At 46.0% G+C, this 19,929-nt stretch overlaps 2 protein-coding genes across 4 annotated transcripts; one reads left to right on the top strand and one right to left on the bottom strand.

The window, feature by feature from the left end:
- The first annotated feature begins 7,729 nt into the window (after positions 1-7,729).
- Positions 7,730-10,079, top strand: CLDN7 (claudin 7). The gene is made up of 4 exons (XM_019745131.3): positions 7,730-8,400; positions 9,240-9,404; positions 9,524-9,608; positions 9,696-10,079. The coding sequence occupies exons 1-4, from the start codon at positions 8,178-8,180 to the stop codon at positions 9,856-9,858; spliced, it is 636 nt and encodes a 211-aa protein (XP_019600690.1). The 5' UTR covers positions 7,730-8,177; the 3' UTR covers positions 9,859-10,079.
- A 247-nt stretch (positions 10,080-10,326) lies between these two features.
- Positions 10,327-19,518, bottom strand: ELP5 (elongator acetyltransferase complex subunit 5). Of its 3 annotated transcripts, XM_019745128.3 has the most exons (8): positions 19,397-19,518; positions 19,177-19,237; positions 19,010-19,090; positions 13,419-13,639; positions 12,113-12,294; positions 11,576-11,671; positions 11,348-11,448; positions 10,327-10,713 (listed from the first exon to the last, which is right to left on the bottom strand). In XM_019745128.3, exons 1-8 carry the CDS (start codon positions 19,440-19,442, stop codon positions 10,599-10,601), a joined length of 903 nt encoding a protein of 300 aa, XP_019600687.3. In that variant the 5' UTR covers positions 19,443-19,518; the 3' UTR covers positions 10,327-10,598. The 3 variants fall into 3 exon arrangements, with proteins under 3 accessions (XP_019600687.3, XP_019600685.3, XP_074176718.2); XM_019745126.3 differs by lacking the exon at positions 11,576-11,671 and having other exon boundaries at positions 10,449-10,713; XM_074320617.2 differs by lacking the exon at positions 11,348-11,448 and having other exon boundaries at positions 10,516-10,713.
- Between the last annotated feature and the right edge of the window lie 411 nt (positions 19,519-19,929).

A 19,929-nucleotide genomic window follows, 5' to 3' on the forward strand; every position in this document is an offset into this window, starting at 1 on the left:
GAGTTTGAGCCCCAGCTTTGTGACACTAACTTTGTGCCCTTGGGAAAGTTACCTAAGCTCTTTCTGACTTATTTGCCTCATCTGTAAAATGAGAAGGGAGATAATAATAGTATCTACATCCTAGGGTTTTAATGACAGTCTATAATGCAATACTCCTATGTGCTTAGAATAGGTTGAACTTAATAAAGTTTTTTTGTGTTTTTTTTCCCCTGTTAGGAACAGTGCAACCAGTAGAGTTTGAAATAGCTTTATTTTTATAAAGTAGGCACTGAAGAATAAGGTTTATTGTTTCAATTTTTTAAAACAGCTTTATTGAGGCATAATTGCCAAACAATAAACTGCATAATTGAAAGTGTACAATTTAAGTTTTGACATATGTATACACCTGTGAAACCCTACCAGTAATCAAGATAACGAATATATCCATCATTTCCCAAAGTTTCCTTGTACCTCTCTGTAATCCCTCCCTTCAGCCCTTTCCCCATCCCCTAGGTAACTACTGATCTGCTTTCTCTTACAGACTAGTTTGCATTTTCTAGAATTTTATGTAAACGGAATCATACAGAATGTACTCTTTTTGTCTGGCTTCTTTCACTTAACATAATTATTTTGAGATCATCTATATTGTTGCGTGTATCTAGAGTTCATTCCTGTTTTATTATTGAATACAATTGATTTGATGATCAAAAGTATTCAGTCTGCTTATCCATTCACCTGTTGGTGGACAGTTGGGTTATTTCCAACATTAGGCTATTACAAATAAAGCTTCTAGGAATATTCAGGTACAAGTCTTTGTATGACTGTATGCTTTCATTTCTCTTGGAAAATACCTAGGAGTAGAATGCCTGGATTTTATGTAGGTGTATGTGTCACTTTTTGTGAAACTGCCAAACTGTTTTCCAAAGTGATTGTACCACTTTGCATTCCCATCAGCAGTGAATGAGAGTTCTAACTCCTCCACACCCTCACCAACATTTAAGATGGTCAATTTTTTTTTTAATTTTAAAAACAATTTTAAATTAAGTTTATTGGGGTAACATTGGTTAATAACATTATATAAATTTCAGGTGTACAACTTTATGATACGACATTTGTATACTCCATTGTGTGCTCACCACCTGAAGTGTAGTCTCCTTCCATCTCTATGTATCTGACCCCCTTTACCCTTAGCCCTCTCCCCACCCCTCTTTCCCTCCGGTAACCACCATTCTGTTATTTGTACCTGTGAGTTTGTTTGTTTGTTTTATTTGTTGCTTTTTGTTTTATGTCCCACGTATGAGTGAAATCATGTGATTCTTGTCCTTTTCCATCTGACTTATTTCACTTAGCATGATATTCTCAAGATCCATCCATGTTGTCAAAATGGCAATATTTCAAGATGGTCAGTCTTTTAAAATCCAGAGTGGATAATGAGATTTTAATGAAATACATGAGAATTGGTTTGGATTTTGAATATTTGTCAGTTCGATGGGTGAAAGGCGATACCTTACTGCAGTTTTGTCTGATTACTCATGGTTTGGAGCATGCCTTTAAATACTTGTTAGCACTTTGGCTTTATTATTATTATTTTTTAACTTTTATTTATTTAAGTGTGCGTTTCCAGGACCCATTAGCTCCGAGTCAACTAGTTGTTTCAATCTAGTTGTGGAGGACGCAGCTCACAGTCGCCTATGCAGGGATCGACCAGGCAACCTTGTTTTTAGGAGGACAGAGCACTAACCAACTGAGCTAATTGGTTGCCCCCAGGCTTTATTCTTTTGTAAATTCCCTCCTCATAGTCTGCCTGTTTTCTCTTGGAGTATTCTTGTTGACTGGCAACATTTAAAAACTTATATCAATCTTTGTCAGATTTGGACATCACAATTATTTTCTCTCATTCTATCATCTCCCTATTAAATTTTCTTTGGTGAGCTCTATTGAATAGAAATCTTTAATTTTGGTGTAATCAAAATGAAAATTTTTTCTTTTATGGGTTGTGATTTTGAAATTCTGTGTATGTTCTTTTGTATCTTTTGTAAAAATATATTGTTTTATAGTTTCTTCTAATAACTTTATAGTTTTACTCTTCACATTTAGGTCTTTTTAATCCATCTGGAAGTGCTCACTTCGGCAGCACATACACTAATCCATCTAGAGTACATCCTTGTTTTGGGTGTTAAGGATCCATTTTTTTCTCTTATGGAGCCACATTTACCACATATCAAATTCAATATATACAAATATCTGTCTCTGAGCTCATATTCTGTTCCATTGGTGTATCTGTGTGTTCTTGTACTAATACTGCACTGTTATTACAACTACAACAAATACTACAAGTTGCTGTTTTTCATGATGCTTCGTAACAAGTTTAAACTTCTGGAACAGCAAGACCCCTCTTGTTACTCTTCCTTTTCAATGTCAACTTACCATTTGTGTTCTTTTACTGCCCCATACAAATTTGGGGGTAAACTTATCAAGATCTTTTAAAAATGCATTTTTATTGATAATATTTAAAATTATAAAATCTTCTGGGCACAACTGATGTCCTTGTAATGTTAAGTCATCCCATTTAAGAGCATGGCCTATTTATTTATTCAGGTCATCTTCTATATCCTTTATTAGAATTAAAAATTTTTTCCATTGAGGTATTATGAATACTTAGTTAATTCCTAGATGCTTTATCATTTTTGTCACTGATGAATATTGAATGATGTTTTTTATTACATTTTCTAGTTATTACTGACATAGTCATATACGAGTGAACTTTTTTCTTTCTTTTCTTTTCTTTTTTTTTGTGGGTTGATCTTGTATACAGCAACCTTGCTGAACATCCTTGCAGGTTCTAATAGTGTCTTTGTTGATTCTGTTCGCTTTTCCAAATAGATGATTATATCATCGGCAAATCAGTTTACGCGTACGTTATCCCTTCAATCTTTGCACTACTTATTTCTTATACTTCCTTGTAGTATCGATCATGACCTCCAGGACTTTGCCAAGCAAAAGGGGTAACAGTGAACATCTTTGTACTTTTCCCCATCATAAAAGAGATGAGTCTAAAATTTTTTCATTAAATATAAGAATTTCTTTTCTAATCTTTGTTTGCTAAAAGTTCTTATCATAAGTAGGTGTTTAACTTTATCAAATGCTTTTTAAAATTACTGATTGAGGTAACCATATAATTTTTTTTTTTAGTCTATTAATGTGGGAAATTACATAGATGAATTTTCTAATATCGAAACACTTGCATCCCTGGGATAAATTCCTTGTTTGTGATGTAGTACTCTTTAAATACACTTTTACTTTTGGTTAAGTAATATTCTACTAAGGATTTTTGTATGTATACATATTTATAGATGAAATTGGCCTCTAATATTTTTCTCATATTATCTTTAACTGTTTTCAGAGGTAAGATTACCCTAGCCTCATAAAATGAGCTGGTTGCCTTCTCACTCCTTCTCCAGATCTGTATCTCAAATATGCACTCGAGGCTGAACCACAGGTGATCATCTGGCCTCCTATTTCCTAAGCAGGCAAAATATTATCACTCGTATTTTACAGATGAGACAAGTGAGGCCCAAGAATAAATTTCTAAATGAGGTGGAATTAGAACTTGGGATATTTTATCTGCTTTGAGGCTGTAATGTTTTGGTCTGACCAGTAAAATAATAACCAGTGATCAGTATAATAATAGTTTTTGAGTAATATTTCACAATTAAAATAATATTGCAAGCTTCCAAAGTTCATTTATTTATTTATCACACTTTCCCATAGAAACAAACAAGTTGGTTGGGTTCCCATACCAAGTTGATTACATCATCATATCACCTGTCATCTCCATTCTATGGTGTATATCCCCTAATCTGATCCAATCTTCCACCCAGATTTGATCTTTCAAATTCTTCCCCTATGACCTTTGGACTCAATGTCTGTCATCATCCTTAAAGGCACAGACTCTTCTCTGAATGTTTTCTTCCTAGACTTTACTGAAACCTGGCTGTCTTGGAGGACATACTTCCCTGGCAGCCCACATAACAGAGGATTACTGCAGGTCTCATTTTTTTTTTTTTCTTTTTAAAAAAAATCCCATTTCTTTCTTTTTTCTTTTTAACTTTTATTTATTTAAGTGTGTTTTTCCAGGACCCATCAGCTCCAAATCATGTAATTGTTTCAATCTAGTTGTGGAGGGCGCAGCTCACAGTGGCCCATGTGGGGATCGAACCGGCAATCTTAGTTGTTATTAGCACCACACTCTAACCAACTGAGCTAACTGGCCACCCCCAGCTCTCATTTCTTATGCCTCAGAGTCTGGAGCTGGGAATATTGCTCCCCAATTGTATTGCTGCTTCTAGATCATTATTTTCCTTCATACTTCAAAATTCTCTGTTCCTTTGCAGTTCATGTCTAGAAGTGTATCACTCACCACCTCAACTTGTTGCTAGGGTCTTCCCGCCTACTCATTCACTGATAACATCCAGCCCACATTCACTGATAACATTAGCACCTGGCTCATCCCCTTCCTCTTTACACCTATGTGCCTATCATCAAGGTTGTCAACTTCAAAACCCATCAGGGTACTCCATCTAATTGTAGCGTCTCAGCCCTCAATCTCATCTCCAATGATGTTTCTCTTCAGCCCATCCCTAGGCTTTGTCATCTCGAAAAACAGTTTCTTCCAATGTATTGAACTCAAGCCTCCCACCTCTGATGATCACCTCCTAACCTTCTAGCTCATTTACTCATGTATTCCTTTCATTTCATGGAGACCTCTAAACCATTGACCTTATTTTATCAGTTTTTCACTATCCACCAACATTTTTTTATGTTTACTCTCCTTATCCAATTTATATCCACGATTTAACACATAAAACACTCTTATGCAGATACCTTAAGTCCCTTCTCCAACCATCCATCTGCTTGCTTCTTGCACTCAACTTTTTTTTTTGATTGTCACACTGAGGCTCAGGAGAGGGTTCTAGGGAGGGTTCTACTGGTAGCTAATCAGTAAAAGTCAAGGATGCTAAATATCCTATACTGCACAGGACCATCACCCATACGAAAGAATTATCTGGCCCCAAATTCAATAGTGTGAGGTTAAGAGATCCTGCTTTAAATTAATACTACAAGTTTCAAAGGAACAATTGACACAGGGTCTTAGCACTTGCTGTTTCCTCTGGCTATAACATTGTTCTTTCATTATTTAACAGTAGCTTCCTAGAAAGGTCTCTCTGACCTCACTCTAAAATGGGCCCAACCTCATCACATTACCGTTTTATTGCTTTCAAAACATGCACCATTTCATTTGTCTTTATTATCTGCTTCCTCTTTCTAGACTCTGTTACATGAGTCTCGTGTCTTTATCTGTCTTATTTACAGCTGTATCCCCAGTGACAAACTACTACATTATATAGGCACTCAGAAAATATTTGTTGAACAAGTAGATGAAAACATTGTTAATTTGCAAATTCATTCATTCATTCATCAAATATTTATTTGTGATTAAAACCCAGACACATTTCTGCCCTCTTGGAACTTATAGGACAGTGGGAGACTGATATTGAATAAATAACCACACAAAGTAAACAGTTTCAAACTATGATAAGGGTTTTGAAAGTAAAGTACAAGTAGCGGTGAGAGCAGTCAGCAGGTGATCTGACTCAGTCAGTCTGGGGAGGGGTAGTCAGGCCAGGCTTTCTAAGAGAAGTGATAGTTGAGCTGATAGCTGAAGGATGAGTCAGCTGGGTGGAGGAAGGTGGACAGGGGGTAAATGGAGGAGAGCATCCAGGCATAGAAAACAGAGTGTGCAAAGGCACTTTGGTGGGAAGTAATGTAGTTCGTTTCAGAAACAGAGAACGCCGGTGTGGCTGAAGTCCAGAGTACAGTAACCCATGGTATGGCATTTGCCAAATCTAGTGGAGCAAAGGAAGCAAAAGAGTGCCATTGGAACATATTAAGGATTTTCATAGGAAGTGACAAGATCTAAGTTTGTTTTAAAAAAAGTCAGTTATCAGAGACAGAATATTAGAAGGACAAGCAGGGAAGCTGGGGGATTGGTTTGGAGGTAGTTGCCGTGTCCAGGCAAGAGGTGTTGGTGGCTTGGCTTGAGGCAGTGGCAGTGAGCTTGGAGAAAAATTAGATATACTTAAGTAATGAGAAACATGGAATTTTTAGAGCTGGAAAATACCTTTAAGAAATACCATTAATCAGAAAGTAGAAAAATAAAAATGAATAAAAGACATTAAAGTCTGCATTTTATAGAAAAGCAGGCTAATTAGCTTGGTATGAGGGGCTCTTTAATATGTATCTTAACTAAAAGAGGGAAAGATCTACAGAGAAATATTTGAGAGGGAGGAACAATGATGGGAAATGCAAGAGAGATGAGGTAAAAGAAACAGAGAGAAATGAGAGAGACAAAGTAATAAAGGTGTGCGAGTCTGAGAGTTGTGAGGAGTGAGAGGAGTAAGATTGGGAGGCATCTGGGCAGGGAGATGCAAAGAAAGGCTAATTGGTGGTGCTGGACTCCAAGAGGGCTGGGGATAGGGTACAAAGGTTGACTAAAAGAAAGGGGAGTGAAATAGGAAGTGGAAAAGGCAGGAAGGGGGACATGATAAAAGATGAGGGAGGAATGAGTGAATGGGGATGTTGGGAAGAGATATCCAGAGGAAGGATGGGGCAATAGTTTGGGAAGAGAGAAGAAACCTGAGGGTGAGTTGGGAGCTGAATCTGAGGGCTGAATCAAAGGTCACATTAGAGCCTGATGTTGGGGAGGGCAGAACAGGAGAGGATGGAAGAGCTCACACAAATAGGCAGGTCGTGGCTCAGAATGAAAGAAAGAGAAATGCTAGCATGGATGGGGGGAGTGGAGAAGAGGGGAAGGTGAAGGACAAATTTGGAAAGGCTCCAGGGAGGGAATGAGGGGTGTGGGCAAGAATTCAGACGGAGGTGTTACCCTTCTCCCCACTCTCAGCTGGCTTCTGGTCATGGTGGTTTTTCCCTTGTTACAATGACCCTTGATGCGGGAGGGATTAGTGGCCACCGGGAAGTGGGGTGCAAAGAGTCCAGGCATTGTCATGTCTGGGATTGGAATGCGGGGCCAAGAAGATGGGGCCCATGCATGGAAGCCGGGTGTCCGTTGGAGAGCAGGGTAGAAGAGCGAAGGACAGCGGCCAGGGCCGGGGGCATGCTGGAGAGGTGGCTCTGGGAGTTCTGAGGGATTGGAGCCAGGGCCCCTGAAGGTGGGATCCGCTAGGATCTGAGACTGAAGAAAAAGAAGAAAGAGCAGAAGGTGGGGGAAAAGTAGGGCGGGACAAAGAGCGCCTGGAGTAGAAGCCTAGGGTCCCTTCGGAGAGGAAAGGCAGAGCAAAGACTGGCCGGGGTCGTCCCCTACATTCTGGCTCCGCAGCGTCGCTGGCGCACCTGTTGGGGAGTGGGGAAGGGGCATCCTGGTGCCCGAGCGAAGTCCGGTTCAGAGGAGCCGACTTTGAGCGTGGGACTTCCAAGAAGCTTCCGCCTCCTCCCCACCTGCGGTCAAAGCCGGGCAAGTGAAGGGGCGTGACCCTGGTGCTCAGGTTTCTTCCTCATTACCTGGGCAAGGAGGGGTGGGGGCCGGGACTTCCGGCCTAGGTAAGTGTCCCTTCGGTGACGTCAGGTCACTTTCGGCAGCCCCTCCGGTCCCGCCCCCCCTCGCGCTCCGGGTACCCGCGGGGACGCGCCCCCGACGCCCTACATATACTCAGGTGCGCCGCACCTGTCCGCTCGCACCTGCCGGCTTACGGCTGAGGTTTCTGGCACAACCTCTCCCTCGCACCGCCTCGCACACCGCAGCCTCGGGCCGACAGCCCCGGGTACTTTGGAGACTTCCAGCACCCAGGACCGCGCCTGTACGGCCCCTCCACCTTTTATTTGGGTAGGGTCGCGGAGAGCACCAGAAGGAAACACCTGGCCTTCGCAGATCGCCTTTGTTGACCAGCAGTTCTCCGGTCGTAACCTGTTCCCTCTACTGCGAGACCTTTGCACCGCCAGAGGGGCGATTTGTGTTTACTTCGGGTGATCAGATATTTGCAGTCACTCGATCAAATTTTTTTTGACTTTTCGGGCGACTTATAACTCCAACTTGTCTTTTGTGGGGTTGCCCCTCAAGGTTTGTTTGTTTTACTCCAGAGGCGCCCGCCCGGCGCCCCCGGTCTTTTCTGAGGGCGGAAATGGCCAATTCGGGCCTGCAGCTGCTGGGCTTTTCCATGGCCCTGATGGGCTGGGTGGGCCTGGTGGCGTGCACAGCCATCCCGCAGTGGCAGATGAGCTCGTACGCGGGCGACAACATCATCACGGCCCAGGCCATGTACAAGGGTCTGTGGATGGACTGCGTCACGCAGAGCACCGGCATGATGAGCTGCAAGATGTACGACTCGGTGCTCGCCCTGCCGGGTAAGGCCGCGGGACCGACGGGGCGGACGCGCCCAGGGCCGAGGTCAAGGGGTGGGGTGTCGGTCAGGCCCCGCTGACCGACGCCCTTGGTTGTCTGAGAGTCGCTGGAGAGAGGAGGGAGCGGAAGCCGTGGGGATGGGGCCGTGGTGCCGGCCAGAGCGGACTGGGGTTCCGGCGGCTGCACGTGGACCCGCCACCCCCCCTCCACCGTCCTGGTGCCCCTCTTCCGCCCCAACTTCTCTCGTATAGGCCGGGTCCTGGGCCGGGGTCCTCCCTCCCTCACCCCCCTGGGCAGGCCTCGGCCTCCGCCGCTCCCGCCCTTTTCTCTCCGACAAAGGGTGGCGCACGGCCGAGGCCGCAGGGTCAGGCCGAGGGCGGGGGAGCCGTACGCTCCGTCAGACTTGGGCCGCCGCTGGCGGCCTCTAATCTTATCGGCCGATTAGCCAAGCCACAAAACCAATGGCCTCGATAGTGGGGTCAGAACTAGGACGCGGGCCGTCAATCTGTGGCCCGCGCGAGGTCTCCGGAGAGGCCGTTGCCTCCGGTCCTGTTAGCTGTCCCCTTTCACCCTTCCCCCTACTCGGGGCAGTTTCATCGAAACCTGGGCGCCCCGGGCGGGTACTAGAGAGGGCGGGGCGGAGCTGGAAGGCCGCGGACTCGGGAGGGTACGGGATCCACTCTACTTCCGCCCGGGACTTAGACACCGAGAGGCCCCCAGGCTGGCGGCGGGGTCCGGCGGCCATTGGTTACGTGGGCACGGTGGGCGGTTCGAAGGCTCGAACGGCCCGAGGGCCGTCTGCACTCCTAGCGATGACGGCATCCTTGCCCCTTCCCTGCAGCGGCCATTCAGGCCACTCGAGCTCTAATGGTGGTATCCCTGGTGCTCGGCTTCCTGGCCATGTTTGTGGCCACGATAGGCATGAAGTGTACACGCTGTGGAGGAGACGACAAAGCGAAGAAGGCCCGTATAGCCATGACTGGAGGCATCATTTTCATCGTGGCAGGTAAGTCACAGGTCCAAGATGGGCTCAAGGGCTCTTCTCTCTCCCATCCTGGAGGAGTGATGGTGGGGAAGGTGCTGGTTTGGGGGCTCATAATATCTGAATACTCATTCTCTCTCCAGGTCTGGCTGCCTTGATAGCTTGCTCCTGGTATGGCCACAAGATCGTCACAGACTTTTATAACCCTTTGGTCCCCATGAACATTAAGTGAGTATGGGAGCCCTACCTCCTAAGGGGTCCTGGGGCTGGGAGAGGCAGGCCAGGGTTTCTGACCCCAGTCCCCTCTCTCCACAGGTATGAGTTTGGTCCTGCCATTTTCATTGGCTGGGCAGGGTCTGCTCTGGCCCTCCTGGGAGGTGCACTACTCTCTTGCTCCTGTCCTGGGAACGACAGTAAAGCTGGGTACCGTGCACCCCGCTCCTACCCTAAGCCCAACTCTGCCAAGGAGTATGTGTGAGCTGAGATCCCTTGGCCCCTGCCTGGTAGCCCATGGGTGTGCCCCAACATCTGAAGGGCCCCGGGGCAGAGCTCAGCCTGTGGGCAGGGTGCGGAGCAGAAGCCTTTGGTCACTCCAGTCCTGCACACCATGTACAGTTCCCTGGGGGGTTGGGTGAGGGAGACAAAAAGGGGTGGGTGTGCTTTTTGTACAGTAATAAAAAGTATGTTTTGGAAAACAGGCTTTTTTTTCTCCTTCAGGGCCTCTCCTTTCTCCCTACCCAGATCCTACAAGAAGCTGGGAGCCTAAATTATACCTATTTCAGCTAAATATACACTTAATGAGCACCAACTGTGTGCCAGGCTATCCCTGTTCCAGCATTTCATTGTCATTCAGGTCCCAACACTTTGACTATTGATTCTAAGACTCAGGCGTTTGGTTTCCTCCAGTCCTTTACACTCCCAATTCTTGTTTAAATGGCTACCAGAGTTTCTTTTTTAATAATAATAAAAAAAGACTTTATTAGGTTTGGAGGAGGGGTTTCCTAGTCTCCCATCTTCCCCTCTGCCCCCATCCCACTTTCTGTCATGATTGGATCTACTCCCTGACTCATGGGTCACAGGACAGGGCTTCCATAGACACACGGAACAAAGGTGGGGGAGGCACAGGATAAGACCAGAGGAAATAATGGAAGGATGGTTATGGGCCCAAGGCCTACACACTCCCCCTCCAATTAAAGGCTAGCCAAATCTCATGGCCAGTCAAATATCTAGGTCATCATCTGGGTCCTCTTGGTCCGGGTCATCATAAGCATCTGGTTCATAGAAGATGTGGCTGGTTGCCTGGCCTGAACCAGGGCACAGTAGAGCCTGCTGTCTGAGGAGAGAGAAGGGGAGAATTGGTGCTGGTGAGGGTGGGTAACGGGTCCTATGTGGATATGTTCTACCTGGTGACTGACTCCTCTGTCCTCCACGTTTTCTTGGTCTAAGTCCCTTTCTCTGAACTCATTTAGTACTGAAACACCACGTGGCACTGAAATAGATACTCTTATACTGCTCTCCTAATAATACTCTAAGTTCTTAGTAGCTTGAGGGCAAGGATCCTGCCATAGTCTTGCTTCATCCACCCACACACTAGGCACAGAACAGGCTTCTACTAAGCCCTTATTAACCTGCCTTTGCCCTCCCCATTTAGCTTCCTGTTCTAGCACTACTGCCCGGAGACAGGGCCACTTCCCCAGGGTCTGGGCTGCCTCAGCCTAGGCCCAGATTGCTCTGGAACAACCCTGGAGCTGGGACCCAAGGCTCTAATGGAGAGAAAAGAGACAAAAGCCTTTTGCCATTGTTGTGGTATGGGTGGGTAGAGAACCACTCCCCAGACTTGGCTCTGGAGATGGACTTCAGCCCCTATAAAGTCTATGAGGTTAATCAATAACCTGTTGTCACCCCACCTCTCAGGCCCAGATGCTGGGCTTTACTCAGGAACCTGAGCATACAGGCCCCAACCTTACTTTTCAGAGCTGAACTGGAAGGGCAGGGTCAGGCTATCTTTGGCTTCTTTCTCTTTCTTGGACAGGCGAAGGTTAAAGGTCAAATGAGTCGTGGGATCAACCTGTAAGTACAAAGGATGCTGCTTCTCTCCCCCATCCCTGACCCCACCCCTAACCTCTGCAGTTTTTATTCTTTTTGCCAGACCCCCAACTCTACTCCCTTGTTCTAGCTCTGGCACTCTTAGATACCAGGGGTGTGTCAGGATCTGGGTGGGGCTGGGACTCTAGGGGGGGCCCCCCTTGGAGATCCACACTGAAGTCAGGCAAGATGGAGAACCATTGAATCTGGGGAAAAGAAAGAAGAGCATTTGAAAGTTTTCCATCTTACCAAACAAACCAGAGACAACTAAAGGCCTGACACCCCCCCCCAGCCCCCAATCAGCTATATAACTTAACTGGCTGCTTTCAGCTCTTGCTCTCCGCCTTTCACCCCTCCTTTAAACCTCTCCATATGGGCTTGTTTCTTATCCCCCCTAGTAACCACTCCCAGTCTTTTCTTCTTTTCCATTTACTGGAAGGCACTGTCTTTCAACGGTTAAGCTGACAGGATCCAAATTTCCCAGGTTGCAAAATGGGGATAATAAATTTAACTCACAGGGTAGCTGTGAAGATTAAATGAAGGAAATAATGAAATGATGAAAGCACAGAGAAGTGTTCTATCACATCAGCTTTTTATTGTTCTTCCCTTCTGACCTGAACCCCTAGTCCTCCCGTGCTGCTTCTGACCTTATGTGTTGGGCGCTGTCGTGGCCTCCGATAGAGGATGTGAGCCGAGGTCTGGCTTGCTGTACCACTCAGAGTCACCTCAGTCTGAGCAAGGCTGCTCAATGCTCCCATGGGGCCTGGGCCGTGAAGCTCTTCATGGAGCAGGCCTAGCACACACACCCGCTTTACTGGGGAGCTGTCACCTGGACAGGGACAAGAAACGGCACAAAGGGCAGCAAGAAGCATTCAGGGTGGAAACCTGGGATCGAATAGGAGGAAAAAAGGAAAGAGAGGCCCACATTTCCATCACAGCTCTGCCACAATCCTGACTGACTGGCCACTTTCACGGCCCTGCTTTGAGCCTCTTTCAGCCCTCACCTTTAATGTGCTTTCTTTCTTATTCCAATGTAAATCTGATCAAGGCAGCACTCTGACTACATTCCCCAGGAGCACGACTGATGGCCTTCAGGATGGAATTAACTTGCATCAGCAGGTCCCTGCTTGATCTCTTCCATATAGAAGTACTTGCAGTTTTTGGAGCTTGCCAAGATCCTAGTCAGTGCCTTTGATTCCCTCCCTTTTTGGGAGCATTTACAGAGTGTCAGGCATTGCACCAAACACTTCAATCCTTACAAAGGTCAGCATTTTTAGGTTGAACCATATGAAATTGCTCATATTTGACATTTGAGCATAGGTGAACTACAAAAATGGCAATTCCACACTTTTACAAAGGAAATTGAAGCACTGTACCTTAACCACTGAAACTGAGATCAAGTACCTTAACACAAAGCTAGGTATCTGACTCTAAAGCCCATGCCAGTACCCACAGTGTACTTCTGGCCTAGTCCGAGTGCTGCTGGCCTGGCCCAATTTGCCTGGCTGACCCCGTGTCAAGACAGTTCATTCCTTTAAGGTATTCTGGGCATGTTGTTTATCATCATGGCCCTTATCAGAATGTCTTGTAAATGCTTGTTTACTTGTCTGTATCCTTTATGGGGCTTTGAGCTCCTGGAAGATAAGGAACTGACTGTAGTTAGTCTTTATTTTCCCATTATCTAGAATTGTATCTGACACTGTACACTGTATATATTTAATGTTTGTTGAATGAATAAATGAATGAAATGGATGAGTGAAAAAGAACTTGGAAAAGAAAACAGTGACTGGTAGGTGGCATTATACAGAAGTCAAGAACTAGTATAAAGGTTAAAGAGATGAAAGACGGTCCACTTGGAGATCCCTGACATGTTTTTTAGCAGGGTGGAGGAAAGGGGTAGGTTCCTTGGCAGGTGGAAATGTATGAGGGGAAGTAATGAAGGAGGGGTCTCACCAGAGCAGGTGTCTTGCTGGCTCAGAGTATGTAGGGTCTGGCAGAGTGTGGTGCAGGGAAGGTGAAGCAGCAGCCAGCTAAGTGAATCGAGAGCAATGATGACAGGACCAGGATCTGTCCTTCTGTACATGGCTCTCAAGGCTCCCAGGGCACCCTCTGGAAGGGCTTCCCCAGTCTTTGACCAGTTGAGAGGGTCTCTGAAGAGATCACGGTAAACCAGTCTGCAAAGAGAAAATAAGAGACAACATAATACTGCCCCATCCTCCCAGTCCTGAAATTCATCCTGTGATCTTTGTGGCTCTGTTTTCTCCATTTTCACTAATATCTTAAATACCAGTGAAAGGTTAATTACGGAGAAGTAGAATATAGTGATTTAGAAAACAGACTTTGCCATCTAACAGCCCTGAGCGCCAAGCTTGGCTCTGTTAGTTGCCCAAGGACACCTAAGTGATAAATTAGTTAATCTTTCTAAGACTCAGTTTCTTCATTTGTAAAGTAGGGATACCAACTTGACATTTAGTACAGACATACTAAATACTTGATAAATGTTAATCACTATCAAATATTTCCTGAGTGGTGGCTAAAATGTATCATTCTCTGGATGGATAAAGAGAAAGGAAAGAATGAGACATGGTTCCAGCCTGCAGAACAGCTTAGAGAAGGTCAAGAATTAAATCATGTGGTACTAACTACAGAAAAAAAAATAGCAATTCAGGAAAGGGAGACTGGTGTGGAGTAGAAATCCTGGAATAGTTTCATGGTGGCAGAACTTGTTCCCAGACACCTCCTTTCGATCTCCTGCTTCTCTTGTGAATGACATCTTAACATACAGGATCACCTCTATCACAATGGCTGACACAAAATTAGGGATCAACAGAGGTAAACTAGTTATTATCCATGGAGCTACCGAGACCAGGTAGTAGTCTTTCTTTTTCAATTTTTTAAAATTAGTTTTAGGTGTACGGAGCAATGTAGTAGTTATTTAAACCCCTCATAGTGATAACCCCCCATCCCAGCTACTACCCTCTGACATATTATATAGCTGTTACAATACCATCAACTATCTTCCCTATGTTGTATTCCAGATCCCATGAGAATACATACCTATATATTTAGTTGTAGTTGACATTCAATATTATTCTACTTTAGCTTCAGGTGTGTAGCACATGGTCAGGCATCTACACAGTCTATGATGTGATCCCCCTGATATGTCCAGTGCCCATCTGGCACCTTACATGATCTTTACAACATTGTTGGTTATATGCCCCATACTGTATTAACTACCAATTTGTATTTCCTAATGCCTTCACCTTTTTCACCCTGCCCCCAACCCCATTCCCAGCTATCACCCTGATAAATCTAGTACCTATTTGGCCCCATACCTAGTTATTACACTATCATTGACTGTATTCCTTGTGCTATACCCTACATCTCCATGACTACTGTATAATAACCAATTTGTACTTCTTAATCCCTTCCCCTTTCGCCCATCCTTAACCCCACTCCCATCTTAAAGAAGTCCCTCTAAGACTCCTTTTAATACTGGTTTGGTGATGAACTCCTTCAGCTTTCTTGTCTGGGAAGCTCCTTATCTGTCCTTCAATTCTAAATGATAGCCTTGCTGGGTAGAGCAATCTTGGTTATATGTCATTGCTTTTTCATCACTTGGAGTATTTCCTGTCACTCCCTTCTTGCCTGCAAAGTTTCTGTTGAGAAGTCAGCTGAGTCTTATGGGAGCTCCCCTGTAGGTTAACTAACTGTTTTTCTCTTGCTGCTTTTAAGATTCTCTCTTTGTATTTAACCACTGGCATTTTAATTATGTGTATTGGTGTTGGCCTCTCTGGGTTTATCTTGTTTGGGATGCTGTACTTCCTGGGCTTGTATGTCTATTTCCTTCACTAGGTTAGGGAAGTTTTCTGTCATTATTCTGGTACCCCTATAATGTGAATGTTGATCCGCTTGATATTGTCCTGGAGGCCCCTTAAACTCTCAATTTTTTGGATTCTTTTTACTGTTCTGGTTGGGTGTTTTCTGCTACCTTATGTTCTACATCTCTGGTTGGATCCTCTGTTTCATCTAATCTATTGTTGATTCCCCATAATAGTCTTCATTTCTGTTACTGTATCCTTTATTTCTAACTGGTTCTTTTTTATGGTTTTCATCTCCATTTTTATGCTTCCTATCTCTCTATTGAAGTTCTCCCTGAGATCATTGAGCATTCTTATAAGCAGTGTTTGGAACTCTGCATCTGACTGCTTACTCCATTTTGCTTAGTTCTTTTTCTGGAGCTTTGTTCTATTCTTTTATTTGGGACATATCTGTCTCCCCATTTTGGCTGCCTCCATGTGTTTGTTTCTATGTATTAGGTAGGGCTGCTAGGTCTTCTGGTCTTAGTAGAGTGACCTTATGTAGTAGGTGTGCTGTGGGGTTCAGTGGCAGTCTTTCTGGTCACCTAGGCCACAAGCTCCAGGTATGTCCCTTGTGTGGGTTGTGTGTGCCCTCCTCTTGTAGCTGAGCCTTGGTTGATAACTGCCCATCAATGGGAGGGACTGACCCTTGGGCTCACTGGTTGTGAGGACTGGCTTTGACTACAGTGGAAGAGTTGTTGTGTAGGGGCTGACCCTATGGAGCAGGATCTTCCTCAGCAGGACTCTGGTGTCTGCCCAATTCGCCCCTTAGGTGTGTCCAGTTGGAGCCAGCTGGGTGATGCTCCAGCTTGTTTTGAAGCTGGCCACTGGGGGCACCAGCCCCAGGACCACCTTGGAGATCTGCTGTAGGTCTGCTTCAGCCACAGCCCGTACCCCACTTAGGGCCACTTAGTGGGAGCCAGAAAGAAATCCACAGATGGCTTCTGCTCATGCTGTACTTGGAAACACCTTGAGAGGCCAAGCCATGAACCAAGGCCAGCTATTGCTAGTGCCAGCTTAGGGCTGCTCAACCAGAGGTACAGGACACACTCAAGCAGATGCTGCTGTCTGGGTTCCGCAAACCTAGGGAAGTCTGCAGCTTGAGCCAAAGCAGGCAGTCTGCACGAAAAAGCCACTGAAAGCAGCCTGGGTGTGTCCAAAAGTTGGGTGGGGCGGGGTCTCCAATCACCTGGGCGTAGCAAATGAACAGCAGACTCAGATATGGCGGCCACCTGCGACCATAGGTAGGGAATGGGGAGGGCTCAGCACAGAAACAATGACCTCTGCCAGCTCTCTCGTCCAGGAGAAAGCCCCTTCTCAAGTCCCTGTCCCACGCCAGACAACTCAATTCCCCATCATATGTCCCTGCTGCCTTTCCAGCTGCTGCCCCAGCGCCGGAGCTTGGAGCCAGTGATTTCATTGGTGGGTAAGTCCGCACATGGTACCTTTAAGAGGAGTGGCTTGGGGCCGGCCCGGTGGCTCAGGCGGTTAGAGCTCCATGCTCCTAACTCCGAAGGCTGCTGGTTCGATTCCCACATGGGCCAGTGGGCTCTCAACCACAAGGTTGCCGGTTCAACTCGAGTCCGGCAAGGGATGGTGGGCAGCGCCCCCTGCAACTAAGATTGAACACAGCACCTTGAGCTGAGCTGCTTCCCGGATGGCTCATTTGGTTGGAGCTCAGGCTCGCAACCACAAGGTTGCCAGTTCAATTCCTCGAGTCCCGCAAGGGATGGTGGGCAGCGCCCCCTGCAACTAAGATTGAACACGGCACCTTGAACTGAGGTGCTGCTGAGCTCCTGGATGGCTCAGTTGATTGGAGTGCGTCCTCTCAACCACAAGGTTGCCGGTTTGACTCCCACAAGGGATGGTGGGCTGCGCCCCTGCAACTAGCAATGGCAACTGGACCTGGAGCTGAGCTGCGCCCACCACAACTAAGACTGAAAGGACAACAACTTGAAGCTGAACAGCACCCTCCACAACTAAGATTGAAAGGACAACAACTTGACTTGGAAAAAAGTCCTGGAAGTACACACTGTTCCCCAATAAAGTCCTGTTCTCCTTCCCCAATAAAATCTTTAAAAAAAAAAAAAAAAAAAGAAGAGGAGTGGCTAGGAGTGCAGCTGCACTGTCTCAATGTCCCTCAGTCACAATGTCCACTGGTTTTCACAATCAAAAATTATGGGGACTTCTCTCCCCGGCACTGGAACTCTGGTCTGGGATCTCTCACTCCTCTAAGGGATGGGGGGACTCCCACAGCTGAAATAGCCCTCCCGATCTTTAATGGTCACACACTGGTATGGCACCAGCCCGTTCCTTGTCTCCGACCTTCCTACCAGTCTGGAGATGGCTTCTTCTACATGTCTTTAGTTGAAAGGCTTCAGTTCAGCTTGATTTTAGGCGATTCTCAATAAAGGTTGTTTTGTACATTAGTTGTAATTTTGATGTGGTTGTAAGAGAAAGTAAACAACATTTACCTACTGCACTATCTTGGTTCGAGCCGGAAGTAGTCTTTCTTAACCAGGCAACACAGATGGGTTCAAGGACCTCCCAATCTGGATGCTACCCCACATCAGTCTATAAGTTCTGGAAGTCTACTTGCTAAAGTTCTTTTACATTTGTCCTAAACTCTTCATCCCTACTGCCACTCCCTTAAGCCAGGCCTCTGTCACTTCCTACCATTATTCTCTAAGATTCTTTAGAACGGGGATCACGTCTACCTCATTCACTAATGTATCGCCAATGCCCAGCACAGCATCTGGTTCACAATTGGTGCTCAGTACATATCCACATGAGTGAACCAGGATTACTGCAATAGCATTGCCACCTGGTCTCCCTAGCTCCAGGCTGCCTCTTGCCAACCCATTCTCTACACTGTGGTCACTGAATCTTTCTAACAGGGATGATGTTATCACTCCCCTCCCGAATTTTCAAATGACTCTCCACTGCCTTTACAATAACATCTAAACTCCTTTTTATACTCTGTAAGACCTGTCACTATCAGATATCTTTTTATCTGTCTGACCTCCGGAAGCTCTTCCACCTTCCATGAACAGGTATACATTCCCATACCTCCCTAACTTTGCATATACTGTTACAAGTTCCTCAGTAGCTTGCAGTTAAGTGTTGATGCAAGTTTGGAATCCATGTCTGGATTAAGTATCATGAGATTCTGAATAACTCAAAAAGCAGAACATGTTTACTCTTCTCCCCAGTACAGCCTCTAGTGCTAAACTGTATTGTGGGCCTTTTATTACCCTCTATTTCTCTCTATTTCCACAGTCCCTGCTTTGGATTCTCCAGATACTCACCACTCCTTATCCTTCCTCTTACTAATTCTTGCCTCCTGAAAGACCCATACCCATTCATTCAATGAATAAGTAGCTGCTACTACTGTGTTGCCCTGAAAATAAGACCTAGCTGGACCATCAGCTCTAATGTGTCTTTTGGAGCAAAAATTAATTTAAGACTCGGTCTTATTTTAATATAAGACCGGGTATAGTATAATATAGTACCGGGTCTTACGTTAATTTTTGCTCCAAAAGACACATTAGAGCTGATGGTCCAGCTAGGTCTTACTTTCGGGGAAACATGGTACATACCAGGTTCTGCACTTGTTACTGTAAGAGAAGTTCCTTAGCAATAGAGATCCCACATCCAGTTAACTCTCTCTTAATTTGTACTTACTGGCTGTTGATACTGACGTCAAAACCGTCACGAAACTCTTCCTCGCTCACTTCACAGCCCAGGATGTGGACTTGCTCCCCACTGAGGCACATACGAGGCAGAGTGTCAAAGGGTGGGGCCCAGGCTTCCTTCCCCAGGAGGATGGAGAGACGCTGCGGAATACTCACCACAGTACAGATTTCTTGATGAGCGCCTTCAAGAGACTGCGCCCCTCCCATTCCACGGAGTCTGAGGAGAGTGAGACGGATAAACAGCATGACAATACTGAGTTTTACACTTTCACGAACCCGTCGCAACCTCCGCCCCTACCATGTGACCCATGATCCTTCCTTTCCACTTCCTTCCCTTGAGCCCACTTCTGAAGTCCCTGTGCCTGCGACCCCTCACCCCGAAGCAGCACCAGGCCGCCAGAAGCCAATACAGATTCCAACATCTCCAAGCCGCGTCTTGTCCCTTCTCCGACGCGTTATGATGGCGTCACGACCCGCTGCTCCGCCCCGTCCAAGTGAGAGGGGCGGGGCATCCATGATCCCTCCCACCACTAAAATCTGGCATAGTGTGGGATTAGAGGTGGTATGTTCAATTTTCCCACAGGGGCTCACGCAGAGGGGTCCCTCCTAAGGCCTGGAGCACAGACGTATGGACGACACCCCTCTCTACATTTTTACCATGAATAGGGCAGGAAGAGTGGTTGGGACAGTTGTCTATAGAAGGGGCAGGTGGCCTCACAAGCTCGTCCGGCGGCCTGAAATCGGGGACATGTGACGTCAGTGCCCCGTTTACCCGGTTCGAGGCGGGGCTTGTTTTGCCCCAGGCCCCGCCCCATCGACACCCTCCGCGCGTGCGCAGTACTGCGGCCTTGTTCGGGACACATTCCACTTTCATTATCCCCACCCCCACAGGCCGAGTAGGGGTAACAT

Source organism: Rhinolophus sinicus, chromosome 12 (genome assembly GCF_057876585.1).
Source record: "Rhinolophus sinicus isolate RSI-liver-muscle chromosome 12, RSI-T2T, whole genome shotgun sequence".
Lineage (NCBI taxonomy): Eukaryota > Metazoa > Chordata > Mammalia > Chiroptera > Rhinolophidae > Rhinolophus > Rhinolophus sinicus.